We start from the raw sequence: 22,535 nt of genomic DNA, 5'->3' as shown, positions 1-22,535 counted from the left end.
TAAATATCATTGCATTGGTGAGTTTGGTTGAAATGATCTTTGTTTCCAAAATGCCACAGATTTTTACTTAATTTCTCTCAACATTAATTTCGTTTTTTATCCATGACTGTAATTTTACACGTTCTGTCTCTAAATTTCTAAAATATTTTTCATGCTCTGACCTTAAATAATAATTTTCTACCACAACTAACCATCTACTTTCTCACTGAGGAGGAAAAATCTAGATGAAAAAGATTGATGTGTATAAACTATATGGACAAAAATATTGGGACACATCATGTCTACAGCTGAAAGACGTCCTGTTCATGATAATTTAGTAGATGTAGTAGTAGTAGTAGTTAGTTTATTCGGTCATTAATTACTTAACAACATATCCATTGTTCCATATACAATACGACCGAAAGGGTTTAGGCTGAAGTACAGACTTATTTTGCCTAACCCTATTTACAATTAACATAATGTTTCCACAAGAGAAAAAAAAAAAAAATCAATGTAATCATTGCTAAATATACAACAGAAGAGAATACATATTTAAATTAAATTTTTTATGTAAATCATGTCCTTATCTCAACTACCAATATTGATCCTAGTCTTTTAAACAAGTATTTTCTTTAGTCAATCCTGAGCTCTATATTTTTGAATAATAATTTGTACATCTTTTTAAAAGTTTTAACTGGTTTAGATTTGAGATAAAAACATCAATATTTCCAAAGCAATGCAATGATATTTATCACAAAATAACAGTCATTATTGTTTTGTATCCCAGACCCGTTAAAAAAGAAACACCTGAATTCAACATGTCCCAGTACTTTTGTCTATATTGTGTATTTACTGGCGGGCATTAAAAGCAGCACCTGTCATGTAAAACATGTAGACTCAAGGATCTCAGGAAGAGACTGTTGTTCCAATATTTTTCATATTTGTTCCACCAAAAGTGTAACCTTCGCTACTTTAGGAAACATCTACGTGATGCAAAGGACAAAACAGTATCTCTTTATCTGCCCAGGAGCCCCACAGAATCTAAGGAGCCAGGGTAAAAACCCCAACTGCTGGGAATGGGGGGTACCCTACAATTTAAAAAGGACTTACCCCTTGAAGTCGGTGTCGGGGGAACACAACAGGAGAATGAAGAAAAAGCCACCAAGAGAAGGGTTGAGTTTAAAAAAAGTTTAGTACAAAATCTGGTTTATTAAAACAGCAAAAGTTTACCAAAAAATCAAAACTTGTGAATTATCAGAGAAGGCAGTTTACCACTAGTTTCTCTATAAAACACACACTTGTCAAAACAAAAACAAGGAAAAAAAAGAGGAACAGCACTCTCCTCCATAAGAGTTTCCTTTGTTACTTTTTATAGTCTTTAGTGACTGTTGGAGACTCCCATTTCCCTGTGACCTCATTAATACAAGACTCACAATTGGTTAATAATAACACATGGGCAAAGCATATCAGTTATACGTCATTTGTTCAGCATTATTTCTAACAAAAGCTTATAACAAAAGTTCATCTAAGTTCAGCGTGTGCTGTGTACACCTGTCAATCAACCTTGGTTAGGCATCTAAACCCAAAAACTTATAAAATAACCATCTTTCTACATAGTCTAACTGCAAAGCGATCCAAGTCTCAACACCTGCACTATTAGGCTAGCATGTCGTGACCACAAAATCTCCTAGTTCGTATTCAGTTTTTTTCTGCTCTACGCTCTCTTTACCACAACTACTTTCTAAAGATGTAAAAATAGATCTTTTAGGTAGAATCTGACCTCTGCTCTGAGTTCATCGCAGGCAGGTGTTAGTTCAATCAAAACCACACACACACACACATGAATCAAACCTGACTGTTCAGTACCTCTTAAAATAAAAATACAAGATACAGTTGGAAAATATAACTCAATATAAATTAAGATTTGCAAAATTAAAAAGACTCTTCAAGGAAAACAACTTTGTAATGTAAAGATTAAGCGGACAACTACTGATGTTACTTTTCCTCTCCTCCATTTTGGTTCATGATGCATGATGTATGATATTCACCTGACATTGTAAAATTTAAAGTCACATTCAGCTACCATTTGAAACGATCCGTTTAACAGTCATCATTAGATTCCGTTCGTTTTTCTTTTTCTTTCTTTACTCTCTGCAGGACTCATCACATTCTTTATCCAAACCACAGTATTGACCAAACACAACTCCCAGCTGAACTATAGAGTTTGACCGAGCAGTTTATAGCTCCTGTGGAGGGATGATTTTCTCTGAGGTCGAGACGCCGGTTAACCGCAGCCGTGTGTGTGAAACTGACCAAAGCAGGCGCTAATTGTGAAGCGAATCTATGGGATGACGCATGGACGTATCAGTGCCGACTATGACAGCGTTGATAACCCCCCAACGCCTGAAATACAACTTTCCCAGACAAATTAAACATTTATAGAGTCTCGTAATTCGAATCAAACAGTCCAAGTCCATTTCAGAGGCTTTCATCGCTACAGACTGAACCAGTGTTTGGTCTTTTCGCTGCGTGGTCTGATCTCAAGCGTAGCGTTAAGTTCCCAGATTCTCAGAACCAGCGGGTTTCTCCGACAGCAACAGAAACACTCCTTTAAACTTCTGCAGCCCGGGAAATTAGACAATACACCAGACACAATTACAACGCCTCTCACAGCGCTTTAATCCCAGCATCCACCCAGACTGTTTAGGGTGGACGCAACGTGTCTCCGAGTTATTTTAATTCACTCATCTCTGTAAAATGTAATTATTAGACGACAGAAACAAGGTATAAAGACCTTACTTTCCAGAAATATAGTAAGAATGAACAGAAGCACAACAATAATGGTTACTGATTTACACCAAGATTTACGTCACTGATTACACTTCATGAGCCATCCAGTGTCAGTATCCCCGACTCCAATTCACCTACTCACAAACTTATTTTTTGAACTCCATATAAAACCTCTGATTATTTGCACTTTGTAAAATACTCCGACCAATTTGCACTACAATAATATATACATAAACATATATTTCAATAGACCAGATCCCTGTACACATCCACTCACTGTATAAAACTCCAATTTGCACTTTCTGTACATACTACAATATAAAACCCACTATAAATAATATATACATAAACATATATTTCAATAGACCAGATCCCTGTACACATTCACTCACTGTATAAAACTTCAGTTTGCACTTTCTGTACATACGACAACATAAAACTCACTGTAAATAATATATACATAAACTTATTTTTAATAGACCGTATCCCTGTACACATCCGCTCACTATATAAAACTCCAATTTGCACTTTCTGTACATACTACAATATAAAACCCACTGTAAATAATATATACATAAACATATATTTTTAATAGCCCGGATCCCTGTACACGTCCACTCACTGTGTAAAACTCCAATTTGCACTTTCTGAACATATTACAAATCCACTGTAAATCTCATCCCATTGTTGTCCTTGTCTCTAGTTGAATGTCTGTCTATATTAGGTCTATGTTCAAGTGTGATTGGGTTCATGTTGAAACGTGTGTGCAAAGAAAAACCAAAGCCAAATTCCTTGTATGTGTTCACATACTTGGCCAATAAAGCTGATTCTAACCGCTAATCAGGTGGTATTTGACGCAGTGTGAACATATACACGGAAAGATTATAATGCGTACAGATAACACACCATTTAAAAGTGGCGTGTATATTTATGCAATTCAATTATCACGTTGCGTCCTAAAGTCAAAACATGTCTCGAGGATTATTCATGTTCCTTTAATCCAGAGGGAGTTGAGGTCAGAATAGAGAACATGTCCTCATGTGTTTTAAGTTGCTTTGTAGTTTAGTTTTACATTAATTAATCAATATATATGGTATACTGGAGCAATACATCAACGACTCAAATCAAACCAAAAAAACTATAATTCAATGCAATTTCAATGATATTCATTTTTAGACCAATGTTTTAATTTCAACCATCAACAATAAATAAGTTTCTCACATACTAATATACCGACCATGCAGATCACTAGCAAAGCTCTGACCAAGTTCATTATCATTAACGAAAACTAACGAAATGACGAAAACTAGAATTGAAAAAACATCTTTGTTAACTGAAATAAATAAAAACTATAATCAAAAGAAAAAACAATAATTTACTGAAACTGCATTGTGTGCTTAGAAAACTAACTAAAACTTATAAAAATTCTGGATGGAATTCCCTTCGTCTTTGTCAATGTCGGACTGATATGAAATCAATTTATTTCGCAAGAGTTATTTTAACTGACGGCACTTCATAGTCCGTCATTTGTCGTTTGGAGTCGTCTTCTTGTCCCCACTCTACCTGAAAACATGGAGAATGAAGTTTGGAGAAAGCAGCAGAGTCCGGCGAAAAAGATAAAAGATATGAAAAAACTAAACTAACACTAAGCATTTAGAAAAAAACTAAAAAAAAAAAATAAAAAAAAAAATAGGAAACCTGCTTTAAAAACTAATTAAAACTAACTGAATCAGAGAAAAAAAACATCAAAACTAAATAAAACTAACCTATAATGAAAAATGCAAAACTATTATAACCTTTGCTCTGACACATTAAATCAATGATGGCCCCGAAATAAGGGAATAAATGCAATGTAATACACAGACTATGAACAGAAGAATATTTATAAAAAAAAAAATGTTTTAAAAAGTACACAGGCAATTAGAACAATGCAATTTCAACAATATTAATTTTTAGTGTAAAGTTCAAATAATGCATAATTGTTGCGCGTTGCAGTTTCTCTTGCAAACCACCAAACCCATGGTGAAAACATACTAAAATACCAACCATGCAGATCAATAGCAAAGCTCAGACATAATCTAACCATCGATGGCATCGAAATACAGGAAGAACTTCAACGTCATACCCAGATTATGAACAGAGGAACATGCAGGGACTGAAGCAGCGAGCAAAACCATGTAGTTCATCTGATTTCGTGCATGAACACAGGAACCGAGACTGAATAATGCACCTTCCAACAACATGTAGCAGCAGGAAATGCACAACATGCAGAAGTAGCAGCAAAAGCACAAAATCCAACAAAACACAGAATACAAGCATATGCACACACAGAAAAACCAAACAAGATGCTAAAGCGTGATGCTAAAAAGCCAAATGAACAAAAAAACAAAAAAAAATCAGCGACAAAGCATAAAAGCACATGCAGCAGGTGTGGCCTACCTGTACGATGGATGAATGGAGTTGAAATCCACTGAAAATCACAAATCTTGAATAAATTTGAACAGAAAGGAGCTCACTAATGTGCTAATGCTAATGGTGCTAATGGGCTATAGAACCATGTGCAGGAAGTTTGGAGAAGAAGAGCAGTGTCAGCCAATCAGTTTAATATGACCTGGGTTAAGGTCTTCTTCTTTGTCCTTGTGGTGGATTAAAGGCAGCTGTAAGGTGTGAAGCTGCACCGCTGCCCCCTGCTGGTCAGAGTTGGCTTAATCCATAATATCCATAATAATTAGTTTTGATCAATTCCCTCATGAATGGATCTGAAAAACAGTGAATCAGTACCACATGGACTCACATGACAGTAGGATTTAATACAGAAGTCAAACATTTACAAAGACAATAATAAAAGAAATGTAGCGTTCATGTGACTTCATTTCTGTTTCTCCCAAAGGTCCATATTTGTTGAATCCAACTGAACATTTCACTTCACGTGTGTCTATGATTGAACTCTTCATGAATTCTTATTTCACTGAATGACTTTTTCCTATTAAATTCACTTCTGTTCATCACTTTAAACATTAGATTCCGTCACATTTCATCCATATTAGGATTTGATCCATTCTGTGCTTTTCTCAGTTTTACTGTTTTTTAGGATTGTGCTTTCCCCTGGATGTAAGTTATTTATGTCTTCAATCTGTGCCTTCTTTGTTTCTCTATTTCATTTCTGTGTTTCTTCCTTCCTACTATCTTTCTGTCCTTCCTTCTTTCTTTTCTTCTTTCATTTCTTCTTTTTCCTTCCTTCCTTCTGTCTTTCCTGTTTTCTTACCTTCCATCCTTCCTTTCTTTCTTCTGTCCTTTATTCCTTCGTTTCTTCCTTCCTTCTTTCCATCTTTCCTTTGTTTCTTTCTTCCTCTTGTCCTTTCTATTTCCTTCATTAGTTTCCTTCCTTCTGTCTATCCTTCTTTCCTTCCTTTTTACTTTCTTTCCTTTTTTCTTTCCTTATTTCCTTCCTTGCACCCATCCTTACTTCCTTTTCTTCCTCCCGTCTATCCTTCATTTCTTTCCTTCCTTCCTTCATTGCATCCTTCCTTCCTTTGTTCTTTCCTTCATCCTTATCTATCTATCTATCTATCTATCTATCTATCTATAACTATCCTTCATTTTTTCTTTCCTTCTATCCTTTCTTTCTTCCTTCCTTCTTCTCCTTCCTAAGTTGATTAAAAAGGTACATTTCCTCTCGGGCATCAGTAACATTCATCTGTATCTGTACAAAAACTATCATCCCTGTGAATTTATTATCGATCTACTTTGATGTATTGCTTGTTATTTGTTATTGTTTTTTTATTTTCAGCTTTTGGTGAACCTTAGACACCTGGTTTGGGCTCTTATAAATCATATTCTGTCTGGTCCCGGTGGGTAGGAGTCTGTGCATGTCAATAAAAAGGCTAAAACAGAGCATGCATTACCATCCTCCACTGATGCAGAGGAATGTGGGCGAGGCGCCTCCGCACATGCTCATTCCCCTCTGTCCACCCATCATCCCCGTGTCAGAAACCCGCGGGACCCGATGCATTACGGCGCACCCTCCACGGGGGCCAGGGGCCGGCCACCGATCGATGACGGTGATCAGAGAGGGAAATTACACTCATAACTTATTCAATGGCCCACAGGTACAACAACGACGTGAAGCACATAAAGATCCTGACCAAGGAGGGCTGCTTCCACATCGCAGAGAACAAGAAGTTCAGGAGCATATTAGTGAGTCCTTTCAGCCGCTTTTATTTATTTATTTATTTTTATTTTTGCAGAATTCCATCGCTGCAATTCATAAATAAATCATGGCGCTCACTTAATGAAGTGTCAAGACCTGAATTTTATTTTAGCAGCGTGCACAAAAACAGGCATGATTAGAGACATGTTTATACTGGCCCCGGGGTCTGGGCATTATACATAAGTCCACACGCTTTTATTTATGCCATGACTGTAATTTCTATGTCTGATTTCCCGATAACCTGATTTTAAGCTTTCTGCAGGAATACTGAAGCATCAAAATAGCAATGGATAATTTCAGAAGCGTTTTGCACAGATACGATTAACACTTAAACACCTAAAACTGGTTTGGTTTTGAGTTTTTCTCAACATCGAACCATTTATTTTAAAATTACCCTCTACATTTGGCATTTTTAGTGAAAATCAGGCATTTTCCAGTGTTTCTGTAGATGTTTGACTGTTTAACTCCACAATATAACCTCATATTTTGAATTACACACAACTATATTTTTGCACACTGATTTATGTGTTTCTTTAATTATCATATTGATAATATATTATCTAGTATATATTATTTTATACAAAGTTTGTGTATTAATAGTGTGGTTTAATAAGTATATTTGGTTTATATATATATTTAGAGCTTTATCGATATTTTTTCTTTTTCTGTTGTGTTGCTAATTTCTTTCCTCCTACTTTTTGTTTTACTTGAATGGAGTGAGGGTTAGGGCTAGTTATAGTTAGTTATTTTATTAGTTATTAGTACTTCATTAGTTATTAAAATTTGGAAGTGGCTACAAACATAATATTTATGGATTGTATTAATGTAGTAATGTATCGATGTGATTGGCTGTTCAGAAGTTATAGTTATCAGATAATAGATGCATGTGTCCATTTTTGACCAAAACACACCCTGTTTTTGCTAGCTGGTAGCTGCTTTGCTGCTAGGTAGAATTAATTAGCTCATTCATAGTAACAGAATCAGTGTTTACATGCAGTGAAGACGTGTGCATATAATCATGTGTGTTTCATGTAGATGTCCATGTGTTTTTGTTCATTATCAGGAGTTGATTGAATACTACAAACACCACTCACTGAGGGAAGGTTTCAGAAGTCTGGACACCACGTTGCAGTACCCGTACAGGGAACCGGAGAACGCTGCCGTGCACCGCATCAACCGGTCGGGTGGAAACTGTAAGTGCACATTTAGAAAAAAATAAGATGAGTTTTATTCACTTATTGGAAGCAACTCATCACTGAAAAGGCTTCACTGTGGACAGAAGGTTTCACTCAACTAACCCACATAATCTAATATTTCTAATCAATCGACCCGATGTTTCCATCAATTATTTTAACAATATCTGTATTATGGGATCATCAAGTTTTCCTCAAATTAAAACTCGTAGACACTTATTTTACAGTCGCTAAAATACCACTGTCTTATAAACTTCCTGTTTTGCATCAACTGATAGTTTACATTACAGATCGGTTAGTTTAGCTCGGTTAGCTTAGCTCTGTTTTTTGACAGTAAAACCACAAATCACCTCATTTTTTGATTCATCTTGTTTTTGTTACTTATTGCTACTTTTGCTCCTTTTTTGGTTTATTTTTGATGTTCAGAATTTTATTCATTTTGTGACTATTTTGTGCATTTTTGTTCATCACTTCTCATTTTGTTACTTATTTTGCTAATTCTACTAATTACCGTTCATTTTGTGACTATTTTGATCATTTGTTCCTTTTTTGATCTTGTTCCTTTTGTTTTTCTGTATGCACACTTTATCTTTAATTTTTTTCTTTTTTTATTCATTTTATTTGCTCATTTTGTTGCCCACTTTGATGGTTTTATTAGTCATATTTTCATTGGGGGCTAATTTTTTTTTTTTTTTGGTTAAGTTTTATCATTTTATTTTGTTTTTGCTCATTTTCTTCTTTTTATTGTATTCACATCTTGTTAATTTTTGTGTATTTTGTGACTATTTTGATTGTTCATTATTTTCTTCTTGTTGCTTTTATTTTGCTGCTTATTATGTATGTTTTCTGTTAATTTTGTTCATTTTTTTCCCCATTTTGTTTATTTGCTCATTTTGTTGCACACTTTGGTATTTTTGTCATTTTTGATGTTTCTAATTTTGATGATTTATTGATCATTTTGTTTGATAGTTTTTTCAATTTTATTTTCCTTTTTCCTCATTTTGTTGTGTTCACTTGTTCATTTTTTGGTTTGTTTTTCATTTCCATTTTCTAATTAATTTTTCCACACGAAAACACAAACTCTTCTCATTGGAATTTATTTTCGAAAACCTCAAACTTTTAGTGACGTAAAAAGCTGTTTCCATGGTGATGAAACTGTTTGGGCTGTAGCTAAAGCTGTCAGATAAATGTACTATAATAAATCCAACAGTATCTCTCCCATGTATTGGAGTAGACGCGTCTCAAATGCGTCCGATAACATATTTTCTCCTTCACATCCTCCATTTCCTTACCCATCATCCCCTTCTCCTCGCTCTCGTTCTACTTTAATTCATGGAGGAGCAGCGGTCGTCTACGCCTTAAAAAAGCCTTTGTGTTTTTTGTTGTTGAAACTATCCGGTCTGGTCTGATGTTAATCGTCTCTGACTGTTCTGTCAAACGCTGCTTGGAGAATCCACTGAGCATGTTATTAGATTTGATGGCGTTCTCTGGATGATTACTGAAGATCAAATCTGCTTCAGTTTCAGGGGAAATCTGAATGCACCTTTAACATGTTCACTGTGTCCAGTTACAGCCAAATGAAGACTGTTAGGTCTTTATAATACTAATTCCACATGTCTGTCACCTGCTTATTAACTTCCCTCTTTCAAGATTTCCTTCCTTTCTTCCTCCTTTCCTTCCATTGATCTTTCTTTCTTTCATTCTCTTTCCTTCCTTCTGTCCTTCAATCTTTCTTTCCACCATGCTGTCTTCCTTCCTTCCTTTCTCACAACTTTTCTTCCATCTTTTGATCTTTCTTTCTGTCATTCCCTCTTTATGTCTTCCTTCCTACCTTCTTTCCTTCCTTCCCTCTTTCAAGCTTTCCTTCCTTCCTATCTTCCTTCCTCCTTTCCTTTGATTCCTTCTTTGTCTTCCTTTGATCTTTTTTTCTTTCATTGTCTTTCTTTCTCTTTTCTTCCTTCCTTCCATCCTTTGATCTTTCTTTCCATCATTTCCTCTTTATGCCTGCCTTCCTTCCTTCCTTCCTTCCTTCCTTCCTTCCCTCCTATTGAGCTGATTAAAAGGTTAATTTCCTCTTTGGTATCAGTAACATTCATTTGTATCTGTACAAAAACTATCATCACTGAGAATTTATTACAGATGCAGTTTGACATATTGCATGTTATTTGTTGTTTCTTATAGCATAGACACACATTTAAAATATATAACAATCTTGGAAGACTCAGGTGATTGGTTAAACTACTAAATAGCCATTAGACACTTCAGTCTAAACCACAGAAAATCATAAGACAGTCGATGTAAAATATAAAAGCATCATGTTAAACTTATCTGGGAGGTAGTTTGTGCAGGAATGCAGTCACGTCTGCGTTACAGCTGGACCACTGTCAGTATGAATATGCAAATCCACATCTATTCTCCATGTGGTAATGCAGAGAAAACACTTTATGTTCCTTCCAATTAAATGCACAAATGAAGAGGTCGTCTGCTTTTTAATGATACAGCCGCCACTTTGGTGAGATGTTTCCGCCGAACCTCATTAGTGCTGTGGAAAAAGTAGGGAAAGTGGGAAGTTTAGGAACGGATTTAACATGACATGGACTCAAATTGTTATAGTACCGTCATTTAAGCAGGCAAGTCATACACTGCATATTATTATTTTGAAGTGGCTATTGACACAGTACTGTGGCACAAAATATCGGTTTGTCTATTACCACAGAGCCAAACAGCACCTTCGTTATATCATGTGTAGACTGGCAACTTAAGTCCCAAAAAAATACCAAGGCAATCATATAGCGAATAGGTCAGACATGGACAAAGCGGACATTTAGCTCATTCGGTGATGTATCGGACTGCAGCGCGGAAGACTCAGATGCAATTCCCGGTTGGAGCAGCATTTCCTTTTTTTTTTTTCAAAAGATTTTCAAATGGGGTGGGGTGGGGGGTAGGTAAATCCGGCATTGATATAAACCAGTCACTGGGACAATTTTCAGAGTGCAGAATTCCATAGGACCACGGCACTGAACTGACACAGAACTGAGAAGTCACACAACACACTGCTGCATCTAACATGTAGTTCCGCCCACCTTCTTCAGCCTCCAGAGAAAAAAACACCATAGCACAACATATAGTGTATTTAGAACAATAATTCCTATTCTATACTATATACTATCACCAATTTGTCATTTCTTCCACGAATTGCCACAGTACTGTAGTAGCAAAATACACAAAAAGAATGAACTGAAGTATATGCCATACATCACACAGTACTGTGGCAACAAGAGGATAATGAGTTCATGTAAGAGTATCCATGATTGGCTCTAGTACAAATGCTAACATTTCATTGGTCTGTGGTAATAGACAAACCCATATTTTGTGCCACAGTACTGTGGCAGCAGGCATTGCCTATTATTATACGTATATAGGAAACTATATAGGTCTCTGCATTTGACACACAGCATTAGCAAGCTGCCATTGTTTTCTATTTGAATGAATTGAATTGTGTACAAGGGTTTTTGTTCACTATGCACCTTATGCATGGAATTTGCTGCAGAAAGACTAGAAACTAACTGAATTAATTTCATTGTGCTTTTACATCCAAACTCGGAGTTCTGGAGGCCGACGTCACAACATGCACTTGTTTGTTCAACTCTGCCCATAATATTATTCATTTACTTTTGTCTTGTGCTTGTGTTTTAACTGTTTGGTTACATAAAAAATTAAATTAAAAGTGAATCTTCACCTGCATTAGGCTAAATTATCACTAAAAACCCTTTTGAAATAAGTGCAATTCAACAGAAGCTGTTTATAGATGTGGGTTTTTACACATCTGAGCCTCATGTTCTGCTTGTTTTCTTCTTCTTCACACTTGGATTTTTACAGACATGTTTTGTCTTTGCTTCTCTTTCCTTCTGCAACCCCCCCCCCCCCCGCCCCATCCACTCCCCCACCCCTCGCCGCCCCTCCACTGCCTGGCCATAGCCCCATTGCTCTGCGGCCTGTCTTTTGTAACTCCTGCCGGCTACAGCTTTGTACCTCCTTCCTCTGCCCCCTTCTGGTCAGGTACAGGTATCGCTTCTGTCTCCGTCTGTCCTCCTTCTTTAGCCCCTTTTCCACCAACATTCCCAGGAACTTTTATTACCAGGAACTTAAAAGAATTCCTGGAAATCTGCGTGCTTTGCTTTTCCATTGCGCCTCAAAATCTATTCAAATGAGGCTCTTTTTTGTGCATTTGCCAAATAAACTCTTCAACATATTCAGATTTGCACTTGTGGGAGTAAATACATTTATATTTTATTTTTTCCAAATCTTCAAAACACGAAGCTCCTAGAAATGGAATAAACAAGTTTGCAGCTGCTCACTGGCTTTAGTAGGCGAATGTTAATATGAAAAGCTGCAAGTGAACTCCACCAATCAGTGCTCTTCACCACATAGCCCCGCCCCCAAGAATTCCAGGGAATCTGAAAACTCCCGCCCCTCTTCCAGGAACTTTTCTTCAGGAGAACTTTCTGGTCAAGGCAAAGTTTCTTTTAAGTGGAAACGTGTTAAAGTTCCCGCTGCAGTTGGAAAAGGGGCTATTCTCTGCATTTACTTCCTTTCCTTTTTTTGTTGTCGGCTGCGTAGCGTGCATGGCTGTGGCGCGTTCGATCATGGCATAGAATAACAAATAATGCATGCTTTTTTTTTCATTTTTGTGTTTACATTTTTGCATGCTAACTCCAATGTGTGCAACAAAACTTAAGAAAGAAGTGGTGTTCAGCTGTTTTGTTTTGTTTTTTTGTTTTATTTTTTCTTCTAAAGGCCGGGTTCGGTGTGTGTGCTTGTGTTTCTGTCCGTCAAAGTAAAGGTGAAAGTGTCCAAATACACAGAGCTCCTCTATATTAGATATTCTATCCCCACGGCCAGGTTGTAGAGGTCTGACATTCCATTTCCACCTGTCAGCTTAGCCCCCAGCCCGACCCACCAGTGAGCGTCTGGAGAGGGAGGATGAGGCGGCGTGGTGGGATGGAGCGGCGGTAACTAGCTAACCCGCTCTACGTCTGTCTGTCATAGCGCCGCCGCCTCGACAGGACGTCTAGTCTCTGTCTCTCACACACACACTTGGCTGTCAGAACACTCGGGCTGGACTTTGTCAGCAGCTCCAGATAGTCTAAACCACTACTGTAAAAAAAATGCATTTTTCAGTTAAGTCAATCAGGGGTGTCCAACATACGGCCCATGGACCAAAACAGGGCCGCCAAAGGGTCCAATCCGGCCTGTCAGTTAACTTGTTTTAGCTCAGGGGCCACATGTCATCCCCTAACTATTTACAATTATAGAAACATTTATATGTATACATTTGTGTTGTTGCTGTGACACAGATCCTAAATTAAGCACAGATTTTTTTTTTATTTGATCATAGCACCAACAATAAGTATTATGCAAATTAGTGACATTAGGCATAACTGACATAATAGTAGTTAAACATGCTCATTTTGTTCATTTTTGCTACCTTTGTTTGTCATTTTGTTGTTTCTGTTGCTTGTTTTGTTCATTATTTTACTCATTTTGTGACTTTTGTTAGTTTTTGTTTTAATTCATTATTTTCTGTTCAATTTGTTGCTTATTTTGGTTATTTTATTAATTATTTTCTTTCATTTTACTTGTTTGTCTTGAAAATTAGTATTTATCATGGTCACTGTTTTTTTTTTTGGGGGGGGGGGGGTTATTTGGAGAAAATTTTGATAATTTTTCTTCATTTTTTTCCTTCATGATCAGTTTCTCCAGTCAACATTCCAAACAAAACAAAAATGTACATACAAAAAAATAATACGTAAAATGTTAGGAAATAATGTTACAGAAACAAGGCATTGAAATTGATACATGAATGTGATTATAGATAACCAGGTAACACGTACATTCCCAGGGTGTTGAACAGCACCTTCTTACCTAAACAGTGGAATATTAAGGAAAATAGTCTTTAAGCTGATATTATTTTTTAACCTCATGGTTTAATGGGAAAAAAAGTTAAATTACTTTATGATAATATTTACATTTACAAACTGTACTGAACAACCTGAAAAAAATATTTACAACCCTAAGTGTTTTTGGAAAATAAGTGCAATTTTAACAGTATTCTGCCTGTAACTAAATATTTTGTGCCATTTTAGATCCACTGTACGGAAGAGGATTAGGGCCACCGGAAAAAAAAATTAAAGTTCAATATATATTTTTTATTATTATTCTGAGAAAAAAGTCAAAATTCTGAGATTAAAGTCAGAATTCTGAGAAAAAAATTGAAAAAAACTAAGAATTCAGACTTTTTTTCCTCAAATTTCTGACTTTAATCGCAGAATAATAATAAAAAATATATATGTTGGACCTTAATTTTTTTTTTTCCCAGTGGCCCTAATCATTTTCTGTACCACTGTGATCTGTAAGTTGTCTTATTTTTCTTCACTTTTACATGGTTGTTCAGGTTATTTACATTTTCATAACATAATGCTGTGGCCCCTGAATTAAAATAATTTCAACACAAACGTTAAATCGCATCCTTTTCCCCTCAGCAACAAGGTTTTGGCGGTACATGAATTGAGCGTCTCCTGTCTTCTGTGTTCGTTATATGTGGATGTGGTTATGAATTTAGTAGAAACATCTCATTGTTTTTCCCTCCTTCTGTGTTTTTTCTCCAGTTTTTACCCCTAAAGTGATAGGCGTGGCCATAGCGAGGTACGACTTCAGCTCCAGAGACACCCGCGAGCTGTCGCTGCAGGAAGGCGACGTGGTGAAGATCTACACCAAGTCAGGAGCCAACGGATGGTGGAGGGGCGAGGTCAATGGCAGGGTGAGTTCACTACGAAAACCAACGAATAAACAAAACGAAGAACAAAAATGAACAGCGTATGCAACAAGTTGAATAAAAACGTCAATAAAACAAACAAAATGAACACAGAAGAACGCAATAAGAATGAACAGAATATGCAACAAATTAAAAAAAAGACCAAAATAATTAATTAAGTGAGCCAATTAATTAATAGAAGAAGCAAAGTGAATAGAAAAGAACATGAGCAACAAAATAATGGCCAAAATGAACATGATAATAAACAAAATGCACAAAGTGAGCAACAACTAAATGAAAATATGAAGAAAAAGAAAAGAACAATTAAAATGATTTTTAAAAAATCAAAATAATGGACATAATCTACAGAATAAACAAGATAATGAACAAAATGAAAGTTAAAAAAAAAAAAAAAAAAAAAAAAAAATATATATATATATATATATATAATATATATATGTAGAACAGACCAAATGGACAAATTAATTAAATGAACAAATAAACAAAATAAACAAAGAACTCAAAAAATGAACAAAATATGAAACAAATTTAATAAAAAGAACAAAATAATGAGTTAAATGAGTCAATTAATTAATAGAAAGTGCAAAATGAACAAAGAACAAAATGAGCAACAAAATAATGGGCAAAATTAACACAATTAAAAAAATGAATAGAAAATGAACAAAGTGAGCAACAGAAGTGATTAAGAACAGAATTAAAATGAAAAATAAAAAAAGAAAATAATGGACAAAACAAAAAAGAGCCACATAATCTATAGGATAAACAAGATAATTAATGAAATGAAAGTAAATTAAATTTAAAAAATCAGCATAATAAACAAAATGAATCAATTCATTAATAAAATGTACAAAATAATTAGTAACATGAACGAACTAAACAAAATTAACAAAGAACACAAAAAAAATGCAACAAATTGAATTAAAAAAAGCAAAATAATGAATTAAGCTAATTAATTGATAAAATTCGTCCAATTCTTCTGATAAATGTATATACAGTGTTGTGCTGCGACTGGAACCAATTAAGTTCTATCTAATCAAATGTAATCTAATCTAATGAAAAGTAAGGAAATAATTCATTTTTAGTTTAGTAACAAGCCTCTACCTCCACACTTTACACCAGTTTTATTTATTTATTTATTTATTTATTTTTTCTGAGGCTTCGATGTATTTAGTTTTCACCAGGACAATATCTAAACACAAGAAAGGCTTAGGAAAAAAAAACAAAAAAATGCGTCTTCATTTACTCTTGACATCGTGGAGAGCTGCAGTATTTGCACATAAATACACACAACGTGATGCTGAATCTGTCTCAGCATCTTCGCCAAAGCTGAAAAACCCCATGCATCCGAGTGGGAGTGGGTCCATACATCTGCCTGCATCCACAATGAGCATCGTCTGATTAAAGAGCAGCGCCGCATATGAGGATGTACCGCAGAAGCAAATGGAGTATTTCAAGTGACGATACGTGAAAACGGTTGGAAAGGTGTACACGGCAAGAAAACAAAAAACAAAAAAAAAACGAAACACAGGACTAAATTTGAGTCGTCCCCTCGAGGCGGCAGGAGAATATTTACCGAATCCTCCTGCGTCGAAAAGGCTGTTTTTAGAGCGAAGCAACGCTGGATGTGACGGCGAACAAACAGGCTTAAGAGTGAACAAATTAGACCGTTAGGTTTATATTTATATATTTACACAAAAACACGACAAACATCTGTGTATGGCAGCAACTGGGTTTACATGGACGCTAATATTCAACTAATAAACAGGTTAACTTAAGGTCACATGACTGGGCTCACACTAATTCGGTCTCCTTAGGCCTGGGCCCAGGTACGGCTGTTCTGTCTGTGTTCCCATGGTAACGCTATGCAACGCTAGTAGCACGATACATCCACATAACCAGAAGAATGTCAGCTAAAATCTCAAAGAAACCAATTAACAGAAAACAGAACACAATTCAAACAATAAACACTTCAATGGAAAAATATCTTTAAAAAACAACAGAGCAATTACAGTAGACCAACTTTGTAGCGCTAAGCTAACACTAAGCAGATCCAACAGTACAAGGATTATTTCTCTACTGATAAAACTCACTATGAGACAAAAAAAAAGAGCAAAAATAAGAGATGATGATGAATATTGTCTTATCTTTGCTATTCTTTTATCATAAATAGGTTCTGTATAAATGAAGCTTCTGCTATGGGCTAATCTATTGTTTTGTCTAAAACTAAAATGAGTATAATGGATGCAAAGATTGTGGATGCATCTGATTGGACTAATGGCTCTCGTTTAATTCTAGTTCACTTTTTTTTATTTAGGCACCATTTGATTTGGTTTAGGCCTAAAAGATCACAAATTTCGTTGTGTTTTTGCTAAAATGCTTTGCTCTCAGATGCAAATGCCATCCAATAGTACTTTTTTATTTATATATTTTCACATCACAAACAATAAAATAAATAAATATGCAGGTAACACCATTGTGAAGGAGAGGTTAGAAGCCAAACAGGCTTATATAAATACCTCCCCAAGCAAATAAGCAAAAAAGAGGAAAAAAAATGGATATAATTAAAATAAAATTTAAAAAAAATGTAATGATATAAAACACTACAATTTCTCATAAATTTGTCCTTTTCAGTTGCTTTTTAAATAAGGATAAAGTAGATGTTAATTGAAGTTCAGGACGTAGATTATTCCAAAGATGTGGTACACGATATTTTAGAGGATACAGACTGACAGAAGTCCAGCAGTAAAAGGATGATAAAATTTGCTAGAGTATCGTTTAGGATAATTGCGAATAACAGAAGACAACATAAAAAAGTTCTGGAAAACTTTAGGAACGTCATGAGTTAAGAAAACATATTTGTACATGAAGACACAGGTCTGGTTAACATTCACATCCAAAAACAGAGAAGTTGGAATTTTTTGAAGAAAGCAGCAGATGAGTTTTGTCTCTTAGAAAATCTCGAACCGTCGGAAAATGACACACACCACAACAATATCGCTAGTAACATTTAATCATCAGACTAAATTTCGACACCTTCTACAAGTATTTTGGTTCGTGTTGGAAGGAGGTAAAAGCCTTTCCAGACTCTAACTCAGGTGTTTACTTCCGTTCTCCTCTGTCCATAGGTCGGCTGGTTTCCGTCCACATACGTAGAAGAAGGCGAGGAGTGAAAGCTTCGCCGTGGAAGGAAGAGTACGAATGGCAGCGGCGGCGTGAGCGGACTGAGCGCGTGCAGACCGCCGAGCGGGCTCGTGCACCACTGCTTGCTCCAGTGTTACTTTTCAGAGCAGAGGTGCCGGTTTTCAGCCTCCGTCACGGAGCACCGTTGCCTAAAACCCACTCCAGAGGCCTCTGGGACGGAAGGAAGGGCTACAGTACATTGCAGATGCAAAGACGCCCCATCATTTCTGGTTGACTGTGCAGTTAAGCGACTCCACCCGCTAGCAGCTTGGCTGTCAGCGGGGCTCGAGTCTTGGCCAGACGCCGCCTCCTCCTCCTCTGACTTCATCCGTCCATCCATAATTCACCTTCTTCGTCTTCTTCTGTGAGCGTCCCAGCCCCCAACTCCCACCTGTTTCTGCTTGCCAAGTCGGCCGTCGCCAGTCTGTCAAAAAGCAGATACTTTCCCATTCATGCACTCATCCATCCATCCATCCATACACCCTTCCTCCACGCCCCCACATCCTGCGGGAAATGAGTCGTCTCAACCGGAAAAGACCCACCAAGTGAAGTCCAATCCATCCCTTTCAGCCTGTTTTTGACCTTCGGCGTGTTTGTTTCACCATCGCAGGGGGTTTTATTGACGACTCTGTGACCCAGATTCTCACCCACTCGGCCTCAGATTATGATCAACTCCACACTCACTCATCCAGGAGATGTACCATGGGGATGGCGTCGGGTAGGGATAGCATCGCCACGCACTGCCAGCAACTGATCGCTGTTGTTCCTATTTTCCTCCCGCCGCCTACATTCTTTATCTCCACCCCAGCCTCTCGTGTTATTTGTTTTTTTGTTTTTTGTTTTTTTTTGTAGTCATCTTGGCTGTTAGCAAGCCTCTGCTCTTATCGGTGGCAGCTTTGACGACAGGAGCCCGTTCGCTGAGGGTTTATCTTATTGGAGGCATTACCGGCAAGCTGCGCTACCTGGAAGCCGCCTGAACCCTTTAACCATAGAGCAAGAAGAGAGAAATGGATGAAACACTCAGGCAGACCCAGTTTGTTTTCCTCTTAATCTCCTCTGTCTTATTCTTTTCCCACTTTCTTTGCTTTCTCAACCCGTCGTCATTCGTGTGTGATGCAGTTTCATCAACGCTCGATTCGTGACACTTGATTTTAACCTTCAAACTAAAATATTTTGGCTCATACAGTTATGATTTTGCAAGAAAAAAACCTGAATCTTACAAGTATTTAGCAGCTTCAATCCACCAGAACAGTTTAAAGATCTTTTTCTGCTGCTTATATCTTAATGTCCTCCTTCTTGGCCCATTCTCTGCTGCTTTCCACCCTCATCCCCCCATCCACATTATACACACTGTCTTCTTAATCCACAGCGAAAGAGGATTTTCCCACATTTGGGGAGAGTAAATACCTTTACAGCAAAACACGCTGCACAACACCTTCGTACTGTTAACACACTCCAATATCAACGTCATGCACAGGAGGACCACTTCCAAAAAACGTGATCAACGCAAACCTGAAGGTGGAGCTAGACCTCCTCAGCAGCAGAGTTTTAATCATTTAGGGATGTGCTGAAACATTGATTTTCACATCCAACAGCAAAGAAAGACATATTAAAGGGGTTCTATGTAGTATCGATGTTTCATACTCTTACCAGCGGGGGGAAGCCTGGTACCAGAACACACTTAGTTCTACCAAAACCACCAACAAATCAACACTACGTATCTACAGACTGGATCAGTCACTGAATATAGTACAAAATTAATGTTTCTACACATCTGTATTATGGAATCATCAAGTTTTCTTCAAACTAAAATGCATGGACACTTATTTTACAGTCTTCATGAGCTGCATTAGCTGATAGTTTACATTATAACTCTGTTAGCTTAGCTCTGTTAGCTTAGCTTTGTTTTTAGACAGAAAACAGCCACAGTAAAACCACTAATCACCTCTGTTTTCTGTACGGTTTGTGTTATGTCTGTTTGGAATCCAACAAACAAGGTCAGAAGTGTCACAGTTTAGTCTGAACCATGAATCAAAAAAGAGCAACTTAGCAAAAATACTGACATCCCATAATAACACATACTCAAACTCTACTTTGTAGAAGAAACGCTGCCAATTCATCATCAAACTCCACTATTTTCACTTAAAATCACCTCAAGTGGAAACAACAGTTATGCCTCTATTTGTATCACTTCTTTTCTTTGACTCTAAAAGTTGTTTCTTTTGGTTCTCATCCCATCTGGTCACTTTCTGACACTTTGGTCAAAGGCCCAGTGGTGTTAGTTTTCATCAATGACTCACTACTCCCTCTAGTGGTCACATAAATCCATCACTGGAAATAGATTGAGTTCATATCTCAGTCCAATACATTGTCGTCTTTGGAACAGTTGTTTTTATCTAAACACTCCACTTAAGATATTAAATTGCGTTAAAAATGTGTGCATCAAATTTGATACTGCAGGTCTATAAGGTGTTTTTTAAAAACGCCCAATGTATCAAATGTGATACAAAAATCTATGGCAAAATATTTTGCTTGGATTTTGATAAAAGGTCTAATAAACATCTGGATTTCGAAAATGTTTAATTTTGAGGCTAGTTTTTGATGGGACAGGTTTTACAGGGTTAAAAATTACCTAAAATCATCAAGTACAAATACTACATAAAACCCCTTTAAGATGGACAAAGAAGCAAACAAATTCAATCACTTAAAGAGTCAAAACAACACTACTTTAAACGAGTTCTTGGCATCATTTTCTTTTGTTCCTCTTCTCTTTCTCACATCCACAATTTCACACACTTGCACACACCTACTCGTGACATTTTAGAATCATCCATCTCCACCCGCAAACTGGAAGAATCTACATGTTAACAAAACAACATCTATTGTACATTAAATAAGCTGGGATTTGTATTTTGAGGCAACTTTAGCAAAAATGTGGATGAGCACCGCATCAGACATGGAGTTGGAGCTGTTTTCAGAGTTGACGTGGAAGTTTAGATACTTGAGGAGATCAAGAAAGCCTTTATGTGGCTAAGTGGGGGATCCTGCCTCTGGAAAACAGCCCCCGAGGCACCGCTTTCATCCGAAGCGCTCAGCGATCATCTCCTCCCGTCATGTCTTCATTGTGCTGATGCCAACCGGGTATTGTGTCGGAAATATTTAATATATTTTGTGAATCTAAGTGAGGTTTAATTGTACAGATATGCGTTTTTTTTGTATGTGCTTAATGGAGCCATTGTGTTCAGAAATCCTTAATAACCCCTTTCCAGCACCTCTGATTGATGCTATTATACACACAGACTGAAGAAGAGACGGTATGTCCCTTCCATTGTAGACAGTGTCATTAAGTGACCACTAGATGGAAGCATCCTAAACATCTCCTCATCCCCAGCAGTCACCTTCAACTTGGTAAAGTTTGAAGATGACATCATCTGATTAAGAGTTGGGCAGTGTTTTAGGTGCTTAGAGCCGTTTCCTGTAACCCCGGCTTTACAGACCAGATCCAAGTCTTAACCCTTAAAGACCCATTTATGAGGCAGCTCCCAAAGTAATGTTTCTCTCCATTTAACCATCCTCAAGTAATTTATCACCATTTATTACAATATTATCCTTTGTATTTTGCATTTTTCAGTGTAAATCATGTATATTCCTATATTTAATTAATAGATCAGATCAGATAAACCCATGAAGTTTGATAAATGAGTGATCGGAGGCATTTGTGGGGTTTTTTGGCTAAAAAAAGTCACTTTTTCCTCAGTTTTTGCTGTTTCGACCTTAAAAGACCCAGGACTATATTAGTGGCAACTTCCAAATTACTTTTTTTCTCCACTTCTAACTATTCCCCAGTGATGTATCATCATTTATTATATTATCCTCTATATTTTGCATTATTCAGTGTAAATCATGTATTTTCTTATATTTAATTCACAGATCATGTAGGTGTTCATTTTCTGCAACACTTATTCACCAGTGAAACCCATGCAGTTTGATAACTGACAGTGATCGAAGGCATTTGTTTTTTTGGGTTTTTCGCCAAAAAAGTCACTTTTTCTTCAGTTTTCTCGGTTTTGATCTTTAAAACCCAGGACTATTTTACTGGCAACTTCCAAATTACTTTTTGTCCCCACTTGTAACTATTCCCACATAATTCACCATTTATTACAACATGATCCTCTGTATTTTGCATTGTTCGGTGTAAATCATGGATTTCCCTATATTGAACTCACAGATCATGTAAGTGTTCATTTTCTGCAACACTGATTCAACAGTAAAACCCATGTAGTTTGATAAATGACTGGTCGAAGGAACTTTATTTTTGGTAAAAAAAGACACTTTTTTCAATTTTCTT

At 36.6% G+C, this 22,535-nt stretch overlaps 1 protein-coding gene across 2 annotated transcripts in view; it reads left to right on the top strand.

Annotated features, from left to right (window-relative positions):
• The window catches only part of vav3 (vav guanine nucleotide exchange factor 3), a 200,657-nt gene extending 179,537 nt beyond the window's left edge, over positions 1–21,120 (top strand). Inside the window, exons 24-27 of one of the 2 annotated variants that reach the window (XM_030123624.1) lie at positions 6,879–6,966; positions 8,043–8,172; positions 14,841–14,992; positions 18,133–21,120. In XM_030123624.1, the coding sequence (XP_029979484.1) occupies positions 6,879–6,966; positions 8,043–8,172; positions 14,841–14,992; positions 18,133–18,177 (415 nt within the window). In that variant the 3' untranslated portion in view covers positions 18,178–21,120. Of the gene's footprint in view, positions 1–6,878; positions 6,967–8,042; positions 8,173–14,840; positions 15,349–18,132 lie in introns of those variants that run through there. The other variant, XM_030123623.1, reaches the window with a different exon arrangement.
• The last annotated feature ends 1,415 nt before the right edge of the window (positions 21,121–22,535 follow it).

This window comes from Sphaeramia orbicularis, chromosome 20, assembly GCF_902148855.1.
Source record: "Sphaeramia orbicularis chromosome 20, fSphaOr1.1, whole genome shotgun sequence".
Classification (NCBI taxonomy): domain Eukaryota; kingdom Metazoa; phylum Chordata; class Actinopteri; order Kurtiformes; family Apogonidae; genus Sphaeramia; species Sphaeramia orbicularis.
The sequence above is the reverse complement of the archived record's forward strand: the minus strand, read 5'-3'. Positions and strand labels throughout refer to the sequence as shown.